This window comes from Anopheles funestus, chromosome X (assembly GCF_943734845.2).
Source record: "Anopheles funestus chromosome X, idAnoFuneDA-416_04, whole genome shotgun sequence".
NCBI classification, from domain to species: domain Eukaryota; kingdom Metazoa; phylum Arthropoda; class Insecta; order Diptera; family Culicidae; genus Anopheles; species Anopheles funestus.
The window spans coordinates 14,008,900-14,025,474 of record NC_064597.1 but is presented as its reverse complement, the minus strand read 5'-3'; the positions used below and the strand labels follow the sequence as shown (position 1 = coordinate 14,025,474).

Here is a 16,575-nt window from a genome sequence, read left to right as displayed (position 1 = left end):
TGAAATAGCGATAATGGTACTGTGATTTATAGCAATGAAAGATAAGCTTTTCACTACTATTTACGGAAGCGACCAACCCTGCCGATAGTGGAAAGTATGCTTTGCCAAAATTTTAGAAGATTATATCGGAGATAATATGCTGTACGAAGTTATTCTGTAAGTTAAAACAAGTTTCGGAACTGAGACCGAAATTTTCGATGAAGATACAAGTGAAGGAAACACATCAGACAATTCCATCTGTGTGTCGTTATTCAACAATCTTTTTAGAATAGATCGTACACCATTTTTATTTATTCATATGGTCCTCCGAATGGGATTTGATCACCCCTTCCATCATGTATATCAAACCTTGTAAAACTATTTCCTAGTAAACGAAGAAAGCATCATCAAAATGGGTTATTTGAGAGGATGAATTGCGTCAGCTTATGCAGTTAGAATCGTCTGTCTCAGTTAGAGATTGGTTCTCTAAGCTGCAACCCAAGCGAAATAGTTGCGTAGAAATACGTACCGTCGCAGGATGCGATGAGCAGTCCCGCATATACAGAGCATTGTCTAGGTGGTAATTACAGCCCAGTCCAGTCCATTGGTATATATCTACTGAGTAGCAGGTATACTCATTTGTATCTATAGGCTCTTCTTCTTGGCTTTAACGACCGTACAGGACACGCCGGCCATTTCTGGCTTACTAGACTTATTTTTAGCACGTAGCCCAAAACTTATAGGTTATAACCGTTTAATTGCACAGGTCTGTTATACGTTGTCTAACTTAACTATCACGTCATAAATTTGAACTGTGTCCTCGTCCTAGTGGCGGACGGTGTCCACGTCCCAGTAGCGCATCGTATCCACGTCCTAGTAGCAGGTCGTGTCCACGTCCTAGTTGCGGACGGTATCCACGTCCTAGAAGCGGATCGTATCCACGTCCTAGTTGCGGACGGTATCCACGTCCTAGTAGCAGACCGTGTCCACGTCCTAGTAGTGGATCTTGTCCACGTTCTAGTAGTGGATCTTGTCCACGTCCTAGTAGTGGATCTTGTCCACGTTCTAGTAGTGGATCTCGTCCACGTTCTAGTAGTGGATCTTGTCCACGTCCTAGTAGTGGATCTTGCCCACGTCCTAGTAACAGATCGTGTCCACGTTCTAGCAGCGAATCGTGTCCGAATTCTCGCTGCGATCGATCGGGTTTGTCTATAGCATGATATTGTCCACCGATTCCACTACAGCCTGATTCGCTATCGTTGTACCGATCGTCCAACCGTGGCCGCTTCGCCACCTTCGAATCCTCCAAGTCCGATGAATCATTATTTGGTGCAATTATCTCTACCTCATTATCCAGTAAGCTTTCAGGCAAATCCAATTCCCAACCGATCGGTACATGCTTGCCCGGTATCAGATCGATATTCATTTCAAAGCAACAAACTTTCGAAATTGTGTACGCCCAACGGATGCATTTGGACAAGGCACATTCCTGTGTCAGCGCGCAAGATTCGTGATATGCGCAGCTGATGTTTTCTGTATAGCTGAAAGGATCTTCATCAATGATGTCTTGTGCCGCTTTTACGGAAGGAAAAACCTTCATGCTCATCATGTGCATCTCCGCACCTTGCTTCATCTCAAAGAAGAGATCCGCCACGGAGGAAATACGCAGCGGCTTACTCTTTGTGTAATTTCCTAAGATGGTGGTAAGCATATTTTTCACTATCGGTACTTCCTTCGCATCCGTGAACAACAGTGGAATTTCCTCTTTCACTTGCAGGAAGGTAAGCAAGTTCGAGGAGATGTTATTGTAATCGGTTACACCCAACGCGTTTGGTGGCAGTGGTAGTCCATGGGTATTTGTTGCATGTTCCTTTGCCTGGAGTGCCACACCAAGCGGTAACTTTTCGCAATTTATGTGGATGTGAAGTTGATCCTTTACACCACACTCGAGACTGAATCTAATAACACCTAGCTCGGCAGGAATGTATGCACCTTCATCAGTACGGCAAAAGTATGCCATTGAAATGATATAAAACTCCTCCTTGTCGAGTCCTGCAAATGGATAGACACATTCGATAAAGAATGGAAGATTCCTATAACAATTAGCCATATTTTAATGTACCTACCTTCTTCCATTTCAGCGCGCCATAGTTGGTCCTTGACTGATTTTTTAATTATATCTGCTTTCTTCTCTTCCAAGTCATTTTTGCCATAAATATTGTCGATTTTAGATGACCTAGAACAGGACTTTTGTTCTCGCTCTTCCTTTCGTTTTTTGGCTGCGATTTCTTGGTATGGGGCACGTTGTTTAGCGTTCATGTGCTGCAATGAGAAAGCGTGTAAGTCCATGAACTTCTGCACATCCGGCATCGTATATCTGGTTTTTCTTACCTCCCACAATTTACCGGCAACAGGTGTAACTTCAGCTATATTTCGAAATCTACGACCTTTCGCCTCTTCTCGCGTTTTGTATTCGATCATAAAGTAAAAGAACGCATTTTTTTTCGACATTTTAAAGAAGATTTTTGATTAACAATGCTATTCCGTGAACACAGCACAAATACCATCCATGTGTTTGGTTTCTAATTTCATGGATCCTTTTCCTTCTTCGTCTGCACTGCTTTGTGTTTATGTGTGTTATACCGTACAGTCGTTTCACGATTTACGCGACACTCGAGTTACGTGAATTTGAGATATAGGAGTTTGACAGTTTTTGGAGTTTTCGTATTAGGAATTGAATTTTTATCGGTGGCTTTTTAAATATTCGGGAAAAAATAGTTTTGAATGTGTTGCGCAACAAGCAAATAAGTATTCAATATTTTAATATCAAGCATAAATGACTTGTTGAACGATATTCGAACTACGCAAATTCCTCCGGAACGCATTATTGGGGAAACACTGTAAATCGCCACTGTTTACGAATGTCATTTTGACAAACGAGATTGCAGGGGTAGAGCTTCACCGGAACAATTGTTGGACAATATGATTACGATAATATGATAATTTGATTCATCGTTGATGATCACACTCGAAAATAAAAATTAAGAAACTAAATATATGTTTAACCATTGAGGCAGCTCTCAATGGCGTGTCCAGGTATAGACTTCAAACTGGAGGGGATGGTATGGCTCGTCAATAACAAGACGTTAGCTGCATATGAAAAATCGTTGTTGTCATTTAGAAAAAGTCGAAAAAAGCAATACTAAACAAGTCACAAAAAATCCAATTATTTGCCAAAACAAAGAAAACTAATGTATGTGGCTGTGTACAAAATTAAAAATTTTAATATTCAATATAGCCTGAGTTATTACAGTTTTAAGACGAAAAAGTTCCACTCGCCATACAAAATGTATGGCATACCCGGGTATGCCGGTCGTAGACTTGAGGGTGTAAATTTGATCGTAGACATTACGATTAATGAAAATATTTTGTTCGTTTAGGTTAAAAACATATGCTATGATAAATTATTACGAGTATTGTCGTACTCTATAACTGTTGATAAAATATTTTCAATTGGGGCAAATTCGGATTATGAAGCGTGGTTGACTTTTGTTTTTTAACTCAAAAAACCATGAAAACTGAACAACTATCAACCCCTGCACATGTCATTATTTCGCTTGTCAAATAAAATGCATACAGTTACTTCCCGACTTACGCGGATAATGGGGACCGGAAAAATCCGCGTATCTCGAATATCCGCGTAACTCGAATACTGCCTGACATATAGTTTATACTTCGTATCCAGGGGTCGAGTTCTTGTGTCCATGTTATAAAAAATTCAAATATTAAATTTATCCGTTGATTTGGATACAATGAGTATTTTTCAAGCATTATTGCATTAAACGCAATATAACGAGTATTTTTGGTTGATTTATTTATTAACAACATATTTATTTAAGTCTTGTCATGGCAATAGCAGCAAACATTTTTTCACCTACATGCAGTTTGATTATGCTGAGTTTATCGGCGAATGTAATAGCACGTATCTTTCGTATTTCACTTTTATTACGGATATTTGCCATTTTTTATAATTTGCAGCAGTTTTGTTAAATAAGGATTCAAGGAATAAAATGCGTCCTCTTCATGAATGCTTGTTATGACTTTTGACAATTCCCAGGTGGAGAACTTAATTTGGTATAATAAACCCAATATGCTGTCAAACTTGAAAATCCGCGTATCTCCGAATCCGCATAACTCGAGTACCGCGTAAGTCGGATATTGACTGTACTTGTAAATACAATTGTCAGTTGTTTCATCGGAATATTCTCACTGTTATCATGTTGTTGATTCCTTGCGGTGTTCTCAAAATGTATTAAGTTTTAATGTAGAAAACTATTGTTAACAGTGTGCTACATTCGTAAATAACCGGTACTTTAACTGAATTACGGGATACGAAAAGCGTAAATCAACGAAAGGACGTACATTTTATAAGCTACATCTCTTACCGGTAAATGTGTGAGGTAAGATAAAATATGGTGCTATTCCGCTGTTATGGCAGCTTCACTTCAGTTACAAACTTTTTGTTTCAGTTGTAGAAAACAGACAGCATTCGGAAAAAGGTCTCTTTATTAAAAAAAACTAGAACATTTTCGATTAAGCATGCAAGAAAGCGCTACTGAGCAACACTTGCAGAAGCTGCACGAAAAGGAACCTGTCGACCTGAAGAATGACTTGACTACAGAAAGTATGCAGCAGCGTGTTGAGTTGAACGACGGTAGAACAAACAAACTGTTTTCAGATGCCACTGTATTCTTAAGTAATGCGTCCATTTATTTGCAGACTTCACGAAGGAAGATTTTTACATAATTTCAATGTTATACTTTTGCCGTACGGTTGATGGTGTTTACATTCCGGCCGAGCTAGGTGTGGTCCAATACAGTGTGCAAGCTGGTGTAAAAAAGCAACTCCACCTGCATATAAATCCTGGTAAAATTCCGCGAGGTTTGAACAATGAGGCGTGGCAACATACGAGCCAAACCCACAACCTGCCGATGCCACCCAACGCATTAGGGTTGACGGATAATGATGAAATAGAGGAGCTGTTACTTAACTTCCTGGACGCGAAAGAGCAATTTCCTTTGCTGTTTTTTACGAATGCGAAAGACGTGCCAGTAGTGGAAAATATGCTTAGGTCCCTTTTGACCAATCGCGTCAGAAAGGATATGATAATCGTGTACCCCCTTTCGGAGCTGCTTCAGCAGTTGCAAAATAGCGTGGATGTTAACAGTGAGGGCCACCTGACCATGCGTAATGCGCAGCAAATGTTTGATATGGATTTTTTTAGCTACACGTCGGGCATTAGCTGCGAATACCATGAATCTAACAGCTTATTGAATGAATGTGCCTTGTCGCAATGTATTCGTTGGGCGTACACAATTTCAAAGTGTTGCTGTAAGCATCTGGAGATGGAATTGATTCCAGGTAAACATATTCCTCAAGTCGCAGTAGATGAACAACAGATACAGTCAGTTACGGAAAGCTCCGAAGACGATAACATAGTACACAAGCAAGAATTACCGTCAGTTACGGATGACTCTGCGGACGAAACTTCTTCGATTGTTAGCGTGGATAGAATATCGTTCGTGTCGTATGCAACGCACTTTACAGCCATGACAAATGGGCAAACTACGACGGAAGACGAACATGAAAAGGAAACCCAAATTCAATTGGTTTGTGATAATGTTGACCTTATGAGATCCTTTCTCAGTGAGCAGAAATCTGTCGAAGATTATATGGAGTCGTTGAAGTTATATGAACCCAAATCATAACCGCAAGGTTGAAGTTTCATTTCTAACAATTAACTGGTTAGCTAGCTACAGAAATCATACGTTTTGTACCCAGAATTAAATTTGAAATAAATATGACAACGCAAAACAAAATTAGTGAATGTTTAATTTAATAATTTGTACACTTTTAATGAAAAGGAACGAAAACAACGGCTAGTTTTTCAAAAACTAACAGCAAAAATGTTCACCGAAAACATTTTCCATGTGGCTTGACGTTGCTTGTTTCTGTTGTGGTGTGCGTTTACATGTCAGTTAAATGTAACCGCATGCGCTTTGAAATGTCAAAGTGGCCAAACAAATGACATTTCGCTTCACGTGGGTACGGGATCATGCTTTTGTTGTTAACGGTGCCAGTCCTTGTAAACGATTCGCTTTAGTAAACTGTAATTTAACAGCACAGGTAAATACAATGTTGAGTTGGGCTTGTAGGTAGAAGAATCAACCGCGCGTTATCGTCGGCACAAAATTTGAGAAGATCGCTGTAAATAATTGGAAACCACCGAACATGGCGCAAGATACAGCAGTAAAACGAGGCCACAAAATACCGGTTCCAAGCAACTATCGGAACGCAGCCAAGTATGTGCAGATTGCAAAGGAGGAAAAGCGTAATATTATGCCGCTCCTTGAGCAGGACAAACATTTCCGTGCGGGCCGAACGGTAGTGGGCCGTGTGCTGAACAACATGCCCATAATCGATTTAATCTACAATGAGCTCGATCTGGCCACGAAGGAACCGCGTATAAAACAGTGGCTGGCGAAGGTTATGATCGCGGAAGTGCTGTTCGGCAATGGTCGATTGGTTGGAAACTCACGACCGGTAGAATCCATGAAGGCCTACGTGGATCAGATGCACATGTTGCTAGACAAACATATGAAGGATATAAAAAAAAATGAGGAAAAATTTAAAGGTACGAAATGGATGCTTTCTATCAGTAGGTTAAGGATTTGTTTTCCGTTTTTGCTCTCTTTCCTCTAGGATGGGTCGCCGAAAGAAGGGCGCTAAGCATCCGTTGGACGAGCATCGGCAAGCTCGAGTGTCGGGTGAGACGGTACCTAGCGAATCCGTTGCGAGTGTGCCGGCTGTTAGTATGCAGGAGGAGGAAGATCCGTACACGATACCGTTTCACTCGCGACAGGCTGCATTTGCCATCCTGTGGCTGCTCGTCTACAGCTTTGCCATGTTCACGCTACCTTTCGGTGCATTCTACGGAACGCGACACGTGTTAGCGGAACACTTTCAGATCGAGGGGTTCCACAACACGTGCGGATCGGTGCTGGCCGCAGTGTTGACGGTCAATGTCATTATAATGCTGTACGCATTCCGCGGCTTTCGCGAGGTAGAGGAGGAAGATCGGGAGCGATCGAAAAGGAAATTCTGAACTGAATCCCGATCCCGAACAATGTCCACGCCTGGTAGTATTATAAGCAAATAAACATCCCACTGTAAGATTGATGGTGGCTAATCTTCCTAACCATTATTTCCAATCTTCCGTTGTAACTTATGCAAGGTTTTTAAAAGATTTGGCTCTTCGTTGCACCGTCAAATTGAAACTTTTGTTTTGGTTTTTTTTTTTTTCGTTTTCCCCCTATAGAACCGCGCTTTGTACGTATCAACACGAACGTGCTGAATTTAGAGGGCGCGAAGCACCTGCTAGCCGAGGAACAATGGAATCTGGTGGAAGAAATTTTCCCCAATTACCAGTCGTTCCTGGAGCGCGTCAAGGAGCTAAGGAATGACGAGTACATGGAGGATTTTCATTTTCCTGATATGCTAGTGTTCCCGTACGAGGCCAAATGGTACTGGTCACGGGCACAGCATCTTCATGGTAAATTTCTACTGCAAAACAAGGCACGTGTACTGCTGGTATGGTTTGCTCGTAAACGATCATACCTTTACTAATGACGATGTTTCGTTGCAGGCTTGTCTTCTACCGACGTATCTGCTGAAGCCGCCGAAAAAATCTGTCGTGCTAGATATGTGTGCCGCACCCGGACTTAAGACAACGCATTTGGCCAGCTTGATGAAGAACAAGGGTCGTATATACGCAGTCGAGCGAGATCACACCCGCTACACGCAGCTGTGCAAGCTCGTTAGTCCGTACGGTGTGATTAAAACGATCCACAGCGACTGTCTCAAAGTGACCCACGAACAAGTCCCGGGCGTCCAGTACATACTGATCGATCCGAGCTGTTCCGGTTCTGGGATGCTTCAGCGCCAGCTGGTACCGGAGGAGGTCGATGAGCAACGGCTATACAAGCTAGCCGGTTTGCAGTACAAGCTGTTGATGCACGCGTTGAATAACTTCCCGGATGTACGCCGCATCGTGTACTCTACCTGTTCGGTGTACGTGCAGGAAAACGAAGAGGTAGTGCAGAGTGTGCTGCGCCACACTGCCCACTTTCGGTTGCTCGATGCACGGAAGGAGCTGGGCAAGGAATGGCTGAACGTTGGTTCACCCAAATATCGCGATATCGGTGAGCGCTGCCTGTACGCGAAGACGGTCGATGATCTGACGATAGGAATGTTTGTGGCGGTCTTTGAACGGTGCCCGGAGGGTGTTGAAAATAAGATTTATTTGGAGCACGAAAAGCAGAAGCAGAGTTACGAGCGTTGCATGCAAAAGTGGCAAAGAAATGAACAGATGGAACAGAAATCTAAAATGACAGAAGAAAATACAGTTCAGGAACCGAATGAAGAACATGAAGGAGAACAGGAAGAAGTACAAGTAGAGAAACAAACATCTAAGAAACGTAAGAAAGCCAGGATAGAGGAAAACATGGTTGAAGAAAAGAAGGATTTGTTAAGAAATGAACAGATGGAACAGAAACCTAAAATGACAGAAGAAAATACAGTTCAGGAACCGAATGAGGAACAGGAAGGAGAACAGGAAGAAGTACAAGTAGAGAAACAAACATCTAAGAAACGTAAGAAAGCAAGGATAGAGGAAAACATGGTTGAAGAAGAGAAGGAGCAGAAAGAAGCAAAGGAGAAATCCGCTTTCAAAAAACGCAAGGAAAAGTCTTAAAGATCAGATAGGGAAAACAATAGTTGACAAAAAAACAATCAGCCTCATATAAACGTAAGTATAACTTGGAGAAGATCAAGTTGAAGTTTTCACAAACAGGAGAAAAACAATAATGACGGAAGCAGAAGCACACTAAAGGATGAATTTACAATGATGAATTGTATTGGAGATCGTCCAGACGGAACTCTAACAAACACTTGGTAAATATAAGAATAAACAGATTAAATTAAACAACAAACCTTTAGCTGATATATGAGGCTCAATGTAATATTTGTTCAATTCGCGCAGTGTTTCTCCGAACAAACGAACGAACGAAACAAAGGATGAAAAGGAAATGTCACGGAAAACATTGCAATTTTTGGTGGAAAAGCACAATTGTTCATCTGCTAAAGAAGAGGTAAGACATGGTTAGAAAAAATATTATGTTCTACTTGCCGTGGGATCATTGAAGGGTTACTTGTAATAGAAATTATTTAAAAATATAATAAGATAGAGATAATTTACCTGAGCTTTGAGGCAAACTTTTGTTTTTGACTCTGGGTAAATGAAAGTTTGTTCGTAGGACACTTACCTTTCATACCTTTGGAAGACAAAACTGGTTCTTCGCGGTCACTTTACTTTTACATACTGGCATTTTTCATTGACATAAACCCTTTAATTCACTTTAGCACATTTAAAACATCAAACACGCCTACAATGGCCACATTTGTCAATACACGATTTCACGCAATAAGCAATAAGCTCATTAAGAAACGGATATAATTTTTTTTAACATATATAAACAATTCTCCAGCGGTTCCGGTTAAAATGTACTTCATCAATCATAGGAATTCTATGTTTAAGGAACAACAAAGGGAGTGATTGCCATTCCCGATTTTTTCAAATACAAAAAAGATGGCAAAAGCTTTTGCTGACAAGAAAGATATATAAATAGAAGGATATTTCCGGTTATCTACTCAAAATACTATACAATCGTTAGTGTAATATTCTTGCTTTTGAAGTCACGTAGTAGATGGTTTAGAGTATGTCTGAGCCTCGTTGTAATTGCATTCAATTCTCTGCAGGTAAAATACTGTTTACAAAATATAAATTAGAGTGTATATTTTGTATCACATTTTGCATCCATCTATTAACATCCTAAGATGTCCGTTTTAAGATGTGGAAAGAATGGTAAAATGATGGAAGTTGAAACGCAATGGCGGATCAATCCTTTAGGAGACCCTAGGCGGAATAGCAATTGGGAGGCTCCATATATCAATAACTCTAGTAAAAAATTTTCTTTCGAAATTTATAATTGAATGTGATTCACTTACCTTACTATCAATCTATCGATAGCGTTTTGGCAGCAAAAACAAAAAAAAACATTTCCTTTTTTTTCTGTGCACAAATGCACACTTTGTCACATTTAACACACATTTAAATTTTCTCATATTTACACATTTTTCACGATTTTGCACAATAAACAACAAACTCATTGAGAAAAGGAGTCACTTCCATTTCACTTTTTTCCCCAAATAACAACGAACATTTTCCCTTCTTTCCGTGCCCAAAAAACACATGCACATTTCAATGCGCTTCGACACATTTAAAACAAATTTAAAAAAGACATATTTTTCACGATTTTACTTAATAGAAAACAAACTCACTGAAAAAGGATTCACTTTTATTTCACTTTTTTCCCCAAAATAACAACGAACATTTGCCCTTTTTTCTGTGCACAAAGGCACAAATGCACTTAAATGAACTTTGGCACATTTAAAACATATTTAAAATGGGCACATATTTCACGAAAAGGACATCACTTTTCACTAAAAAACAACCAACACTTTTTTCACAGCATTTTCCTTTTTTAAAAAATTGCACAACACAAATTCAAATTCAACAACACAAATTGAAATAATTTTCAAGTTTAGTACACGCACTGCTTGTTAATTTTTTTACTCCCACACACAATGATAACTTTCACGTTGGAGTAAGAACGCAAGAACATTTATTGTCTGCGCAGGTAAGCGTAAGAAGGAAAGAATCTCAATCACGATCACCACGATAGTGTTAAATCCGAAACATACATTGATAACTTATGGAATTTCAAAAGAGTTCATAAAGGAGGCACACACGCACTACCTCAACACACTTACACCCGCCCTGGCGTCACTTTTCTTCATCGTTTTTCCAACCTCCGTATAATCTTTTCCTTGCAAAAGAAAAGTCAAATAGATTTAAAGTGCAATAAGTAATGAAAATTTTGCATTTCCTTCGAATGATCATTCTGTGATTTTTAGCTAGCTTCACTTTAACACAGCGGCTTTGTTCTTTCACTTACACTTAGTAACAGGTGTCACGCGAGAGTACAGTGACCCAAACCAAACCGACGCCGGGAACAATGAAACCACGTGCTAACAAATCTTTGCAATTTAACATCATTTATGAACGCACAAATTGTTGAACAAACCACTCTTTGAATGAAACAACATCCTCGAAGAAAGGATATCACTTTTTAAATCCAAAAAACAACTTTTTAAATATATTTTATCCCACAAACGAAGCCGACGCGTGCCTCACTTCACCGAAAGCTTTTGTTTTAGAAGTTCAACGCATAACCGCCCGATCGCTACTGATCGCAATTTCTCCTTATCTCCATTATCGTTATCTCTTCGGCTGCACACCTACACAACTGTAATTGGCGAAGCGGTTGAATTTAAATTTCTCTCATTTTTTCGCACGCACTTCGCTCCTCATTGAGAGAGGTGGTTGTGTTGTTTGCAGAATTAGAGAGACTTTTGTACCTATTGGGTCCTTTTCATCTCTCTCATTGAAAGATCTCTTATTGAGAGATAAATGAAAAAAACTCGTAAAAAACTCGCACTTCGCGATCAACTCCGTACTTTCATTTATGGTATTATTGAAAACTTTTTCTAAATCAATCTTTTTAATAACATAAAATAGTATTGATGTGATTTCAGGTAAAAAGGGGCATTGTTTCAATCATATGGCAATGAACTAGTTAGCGTATATCACCGTGTTGGTGAGTGTGCTGCTGCTAGAAGTAAAGGTTTCCTTCTGCTACCAACATTCATACATATTTACGTTCTTCGAGGCCACCTGACCAGCGGGCACTTAGGCGGCAGCCTACTCCGCCTGCCGTTAGATACTCCAATGGCTTACTAGATTTATTTTAAACAACGTAATCGGATAGTCAGTCCTTGCTATAAATGATGGGTAAATTATAAATTTGGCCGGAGTCGGTTGGAGTCGGAGCCGGACTGACTCCGGCAGAAGTAAGGGCGGGTGGATCGAGTGCTGCAAAATTTACAATTTACCCACCCGTACTCATCCGAAATCGATCGGACCCATTCGGACTCGATTGAACTCGGAGTCGACCGGACTCGGCCGGAGTCTATTTTGGTTTTTAGTTGTAGTCGGAATAAATTTTCCAAACGCGGAGTCAAGTGCATCCACGATTCCACTCCAGATTATACATCACTATTTGCTACGGAAAGACGTTCCAGATGGGATTGGAAACCCAGTCCTGTCGTGTAGAAACAGCGCCGTTTATCATATACATCCGCATTATATATTGTATTTTTAGCGAGAATTATACGCTGCACGAGTTTGTGGATTCTGTAATAATGTGCGATAGAACCCTGGGGATGGTAATGCCGTAGGTCTTTACATCCGTATTAAACCTGTATTAAAATTAAGGTTTTTGTTTCTCGCATTGTACTGTCCTTGTAAATATAGTTAACGGAAGCCATGAATGGTAGTCCACGACAACTTAATGTAGTGCTACTAAACAAGAAAACCATATTTTTTGAAATCAAACATCGCCAGGTTTAACCTCTATCATCTTGGGGTTGTCGCGGTAAGGTGATACTCGATTACTTAGTCGATCTTCCGACCACGGTCAATCCCTGAGAACAACAGGTACTTCCTCGCTGGCCAAGCAGATACTTCCTCGTTTCATCCTAGTCCATTTTGAAGTCATTTTTTGGAGAATTTTCTAATAGGGCTTTGATTTGGTCGTTGGAGCTAACTTCCATCAAACTCTTTAGCAGGGTGCCGAAATCTCCAGGGGATTGTTTGAAGGAGGAATCTTTTCTTAGTAGCTTGGGAAGTTTTTGAGCTTGGAAAGTCAATCAGATGGCTCTCTGTAAAATCATTACAATCCACCAACAGTAGCGGAGAAAGCTTCCAGGGATCCTAAGCAGAATCGGACCTGTAGGAACCCGAACATTTCACGGGATTTTCTACGAGCCTACGAGCTTAAAACCAGTGAGGCCTCTAGATTCACTCCGCCCATAGGTTAATCCGCCACTGTCAAGCAATGCCTAAGAATCGGACTAAAACATTCTATTTCAGCGAATGTTAATTTCAAAAGTACAAAGTATCCCGCAATTTTTCGACACGGTCCCAGATATTTTTGATTTCGGCCCACAATCTTTTGAATGCGTCACAGAAATGCTTGATTTCGTTCCTCAATCTTTTGAACGCGTCCCATATATTATTGAATCCGTCCCAAAATCTTTTGAACGCGTTCCATATATTTTAAAATTCTTCCCATAGTTTTTAGCAGCTCCCAAATTATTTTTGAATTCATCCCATAATTTTTTAAAAACTTCCCAGTTACTTTTTAATGTTACTATATGGAGCTATTTTCTTCTCAAAAATTCTCAGCACGCGGAGTGCTTCTAAGGAGCTCAGATTTAAATAGTAGATAGGAAGAACACAAAGTAAGAGTGTGTATAAATCTAGTTAAACAATATTAGGTTTAATGTGCATTATTTAAAAAATGTATTGTAAAAGAAATATCTATTAGTCGATTTTCTAACATATTCCAAAAATAGAAACAAATAGAAATAATTTCCTTCGGGGTTTTGCTTTACTACCCGTTGGTCACATCAACTGACCACTGTTTTACATACATTGGCCTGCAATCTTAAAAAAAATTAATGAGAAATATTCAGTCAAAAGTAATAATAAAAACAATAAAAACAATAAAAACAATAAAAACAATAAATATTATTTTTTAACATTGCAATTCAATTGGACTTTTCCCATCTTAAAAATCCCATTGCATCACACCATTATGCAAGATCATCACCTCCCACCCTCTTTTGACCCCTGGCCAGTCGTTTTGAAATCCATACATAAGCACCAACCCGATCAGTTCTTTTGTGATTTGTTCCCTAAGACCCCCAACTTAGAAGTGATACCCTAACTATCATTCTACTAAGGGCGTCGGAAAAGCATGACCCACCACCAGGAACATAGTCTAGTCCGTAGTAGTAAACAAAAACCCAGAAGAAAATTATCAAATTAAAGTTAATTTTGTTTAAAGCCGTTAAAAAATTGTGGGACGAAATCAAAAATATATGGGACGCGTTCAAAAGATTGTGGGACGAATTAAAAAATATCTGGAACGCGTTCAAAAAACCTTGGGAACGTGTCAAAAATTGAGAGATACCTTGTAATGAGAAACAAACAAATTTTTAAATGTCGAAAATTATGTTAGAGAAAGTGAAATTATCCCATAAAGTTTGTTGGTGAGACAAAGCAGGTGTTCTGCATATAGGGTGAAATTGATAAGGAGAAAGCTACTATGAACTACTTCCATATGGCAGAAGAGATTTTTGTAACCTTCTGACCGATGAACAAAGGTAAAAACAAACCATCACACCACTAATTATTCGTTGTTGGATAAAATTTTGTAACATGTACGAGTACATTTACATCACTTCAATGTAATCTGGGTTGGGTACATGTCGCACCAGCGCACTGGACCGTAATGAGTATTTTTAATGAGATACCGATGCTATCCAGCTTCCGGGTTTGCTCGAGTGTCTGTCATACAGCGCGCGCTACATTTTCTAGCGACCAGTAGCAATGGAACTACTGATGGAGTACTCACGGATATTGGTGCTGTTGCTGTTACCTCCGACGTATTCGATTGTCACACCGTACCACCCTGTTCCGGAGTGTGCTGCAGATGCGCCATTTATCGTACCCAACTTTAAGGCAAGCAAACCTCCAAAAAAACAAAACAAAAATCCAGCACCAAGAATTGTTCTTCTAACCATTCCATTCTGTGGGTGGGCGTATTCGTTACGTACGCTCTTTCGATTTCCCGCACCAGGCAAATTGGTTCAAGGCGGTAGAGTATTGCCACTATTTGGGACGGTCGCTGGTAACGGTAGACACGGAACAGAAGCAGCTAGCCATCGACCGACTGTTGGACGATGCGGGCCACTATCCGCGCGATCAGTCCTACTGGTGCGGTGCGAACGATCTGGCGGACGGGGACAACTTCCACTGGCATCTGACGGGCCGGCCCATCGCCATCGGGTGGACCAATTGGCGCGACGAGCTACACCGCCGCGAGCAGGCGGCCGAGATGGATGCGTTCAAGGTCCGGTGCGTTTCGATGTCACGCACTGCCGACGATGTTGAGGAGTTGCAGCAACAGCAGGAGCTACCGTCACCACCACCATCACCATCCTTCTCGTGGATCTGGACGGTGTCCAACTGCTGGAAGGAGCTGTACTTTATCTGCGAACGTGCCGGCGGTATATCGGGCTGCCGATGAACCGAGTGTCCCCGAAGTCCCCGGGGTCTGCCGAGATTGGCCTACTTTGGACACCGTTTTATCCTACGCACGCACACACTCCTACATCGCACCTTCCATAATCTTAATGAATTCATCTAATTAATACACACACGTTTTTGGGTATATTTATACGAATCCCTCCGGCGTCACTCAGCGTGCGGGTGACCGCCACCACGTTTCTGCTGGTACTTTTGCGTTTTCGGTACCATCGTTCTGCTTATTGTCGCAACGCACGCAATCGACTAGTTTGCCATTTCTGTCCAATTTTTTTTTTGTCTTTCTCTCCACTGCCACACACACACACACAACATCTCCATTCCAGTGCCAGTGCGGGTGTAGGCGAGAGAATGTTGCGTGCCGAAACTGCTCTGGTTCTGGTGGTTGGTTTTTTTGGTGACGGCATTTCGGAGGGACTAGGTACAAAACATATAACGCACCGTTCCCATATATCGTTATATACTTATATACAACAAGAAGAAGAAAAAATATACCAAGAATGCTAAAACTTGCACCATTTCTGTCGTTTGGTTGTTGTTTTTCTCTCTTCTACCGATCCTTGAGTCCTATCCGGGCCCCCGGGCATGCCGCGGCATCTAGGTCAGCACGGGAGGGCGCTTAATTGGTGCGACCTGCTTAAGCATTCGAGGTCCCGCACTCTCGCGGGTCTGACCTCGGGCCGAATATCCGGCCGACGAAACCCGGACCGATCGTACCCCTGGGGCCGGTGCTGGCACTAGTTTGCCGTGCAAGTACCAATAAGATACTCGCGCAACGCAGTGCGACATCCACCGACCGGATGTCGACCGGCGGTGGAATACCGCGCGTGTAGCCGGTACGGGACGAGTACCTCTGGTGTTTTTGTGCGGCAGGTGTTGCTTTCGTTTTGCTAGTTTGTGGCTGTGGCGTAGCGTAGCGTGTAAGTGGCCCAGTGCTTGAGCGATAGGTTTGCGAACATTGCATTATGATCTACTACCATGACAGTAGCACCTCGAGCGCAGAGGATACATCATCCACGGTACGGAGGGTACGCAAAATACCCAGAAGCCGGCACCGTACACCGGATCCGTGCGTCCGCCTGCTGGACGGTGGCAGCAGATCGGTAATCGAGCTGAAGAAACCCCCCGGCGATCCGGTCCACCTGAAGGTGCAGCTCCTAACTGCGAGCGATCGACAGGTGGAG

General features: G+C 41.4%; 5 protein-coding genes across 6 annotated transcripts; 4 read left to right on the top strand and 1 right to left on the bottom strand.

Moving 5' to 3' along the window:
- Positions 1–242: 242 nt before the first annotated feature.
- On the bottom strand, positions 243–2,853 carry LOC125760780 (protein maelstrom homolog). Its single transcript, XM_049421258.1, has 3 exons — positions 2,371–2,853; positions 2,106–2,301; positions 243–2,031 (listed from the first exon to the last, which is right to left on the bottom strand). Exons 1-3 carry the CDS (start codon positions 2,488–2,490, stop codon positions 779–781), a joined length of 1,569 nt encoding a protein of 522 aa, XP_049277215.1. The 5' UTR covers positions 2,491–2,853; the 3' UTR covers positions 243–778.
- A 1,357-nt stretch (positions 2,854–4,210) lies between these two features.
- On the top strand, positions 4,211–5,858 carry LOC125760890 (protein maelstrom homolog). Its single transcript, XM_049421471.1, has 3 exons — positions 4,211–4,439; positions 4,509–4,693; positions 4,759–5,858. The coding sequence occupies exons 2-3, from the start codon at positions 4,579–4,581 to the stop codon at positions 5,745–5,747; spliced, it is 1,104 nt and encodes a 367-aa protein (XP_049277428.1). The 5' UTR covers positions 4,211–4,439; positions 4,509–4,578; the 3' UTR covers positions 5,748–5,858.
- Positions 5,859–6,063: 205 nt separating this feature from the next.
- Positions 6,064–7,230, top strand: LOC125761032 (uncharacterized). The gene is made up of 2 exons (XM_049421779.1): positions 6,064–6,165; positions 6,742–7,230. Exon 2 carries the CDS (start codon positions 6,743–6,745, stop codon positions 7,142–7,144), a length of 402 nt encoding a protein of 133 aa, XP_049277736.1. The 5' UTR covers positions 6,064–6,165; position 6,742; the 3' UTR covers positions 7,145–7,230.
- Positions 6,159–9,753, top strand: LOC125760769 (28S rRNA (cytosine-C(5))-methyltransferase). 2 transcript variants are annotated; one of them, XR_007418051.1, is made up of 4 exons: positions 6,159–6,673; positions 7,358–7,614; positions 7,685–8,991; positions 9,080–9,753. XR_007418051.1 is itself a non-coding variant. In XM_049421208.1 (3 exons), exons 1-3 carry the CDS (start codon positions 6,271–6,273, stop codon positions 8,789–8,791), a joined length of 1,767 nt encoding a protein of 588 aa, XP_049277165.1. In that variant the 5' UTR covers positions 6,159–6,270; the 3' UTR covers positions 8,792–9,029. The 2 variants fall into 2 exon arrangements, 1 of the variants encoding a protein (XP_049277165.1); XM_049421208.1 differs by lacking the exon at positions 9,080–9,753 and having other exon boundaries at positions 7,685–9,029.
- A 3,781-nt stretch (positions 9,754–13,534) lies between these two features.
- Positions 13,535–15,906, top strand: LOC125761017 (uncharacterized). The gene is made up of 2 exons (XM_049421754.1): positions 13,535–14,806; positions 14,925–15,906. Exons 1-2 carry the CDS (start codon positions 14,675–14,677, stop codon positions 15,372–15,374), a joined length of 582 nt encoding a protein of 193 aa, XP_049277711.1. The 5' UTR covers positions 13,535–14,674; the 3' UTR covers positions 15,375–15,906.
- Positions 15,907–16,575: the final 669 nt, after the last annotated feature.

Bases quoted from the DNA above. Each gene is read 5' to 3' on its own strand.
- LOC125761032 (XM_049421779.1), top strand. From the start codon at position 6,743: ATGGGTCGCCGAAAGAAGGGCGCTAAGCATCCGTTGGACGAGCATCGG.
- LOC125760769 (XM_049421208.1), top strand. From the start codon at position 6,271: ATGGCGCAAGATACAGCAGTAAAACGAGGCCACAAAATACCGGTTCCA. The intron at 6,674-7,357 runs GTACGAAATGGA...TTCCCCCTATAG, and splicing joins AAATGAGGAAAAATTTAAAG to AACCGCGCTTTGTACGTATC. The intron at 7,615-7,684 runs GCACGTGTACTG...GTTTCGTTGCAG, and splicing joins AATTTCTACTGCAAAACAAG to GCTTGTCTTCTACCGACGTA.
- LOC125761017 (XM_049421754.1), top strand. From the start codon at position 14,675: ATGGAACTACTGATGGAGTACTCACGGATATTGGTGCTGTTGCTGTTA. The intron at 14,807-14,924 runs GCAAGCAAACCT...TTCCCGCACCAG, and splicing joins TTATCGTACCCAACTTTAAG to GCAAATTGGTTCAAGGCGGT.
- LOC125760780 (XM_049421258.1), bottom strand. From the start codon at position 2,490: ATGTCGAAAAAAAATGCGTTCTTTTACTTTATGATCGAATACAAAACG. The intron at 2,302-2,370 runs GTAAGAAAAACC...TTCTCATTGCAG, and splicing joins TTGCCGGTAAATTGTGGGAG to CACATGAACGCTAAACAACG. The intron at 2,032-2,105 runs GTAGGTACATTA...ATCCATTTGCAG, and splicing joins GCGCGCTGAAATGGAAGAAG to GACTCGACAAGGAGGAGTTT.
- LOC125760890 (XM_049421471.1), top strand. From the start codon at position 4,579: ATGCAAGAAAGCGCTACTGAGCAACACTTGCAGAAGCTGCACGAAAAG. The intron at 4,694-4,758 runs GTAGAACAAACA...ATTTATTTGCAG, and splicing joins GCGTGTTGAGTTGAACGACG to ACTTCACGAAGGAAGATTTT.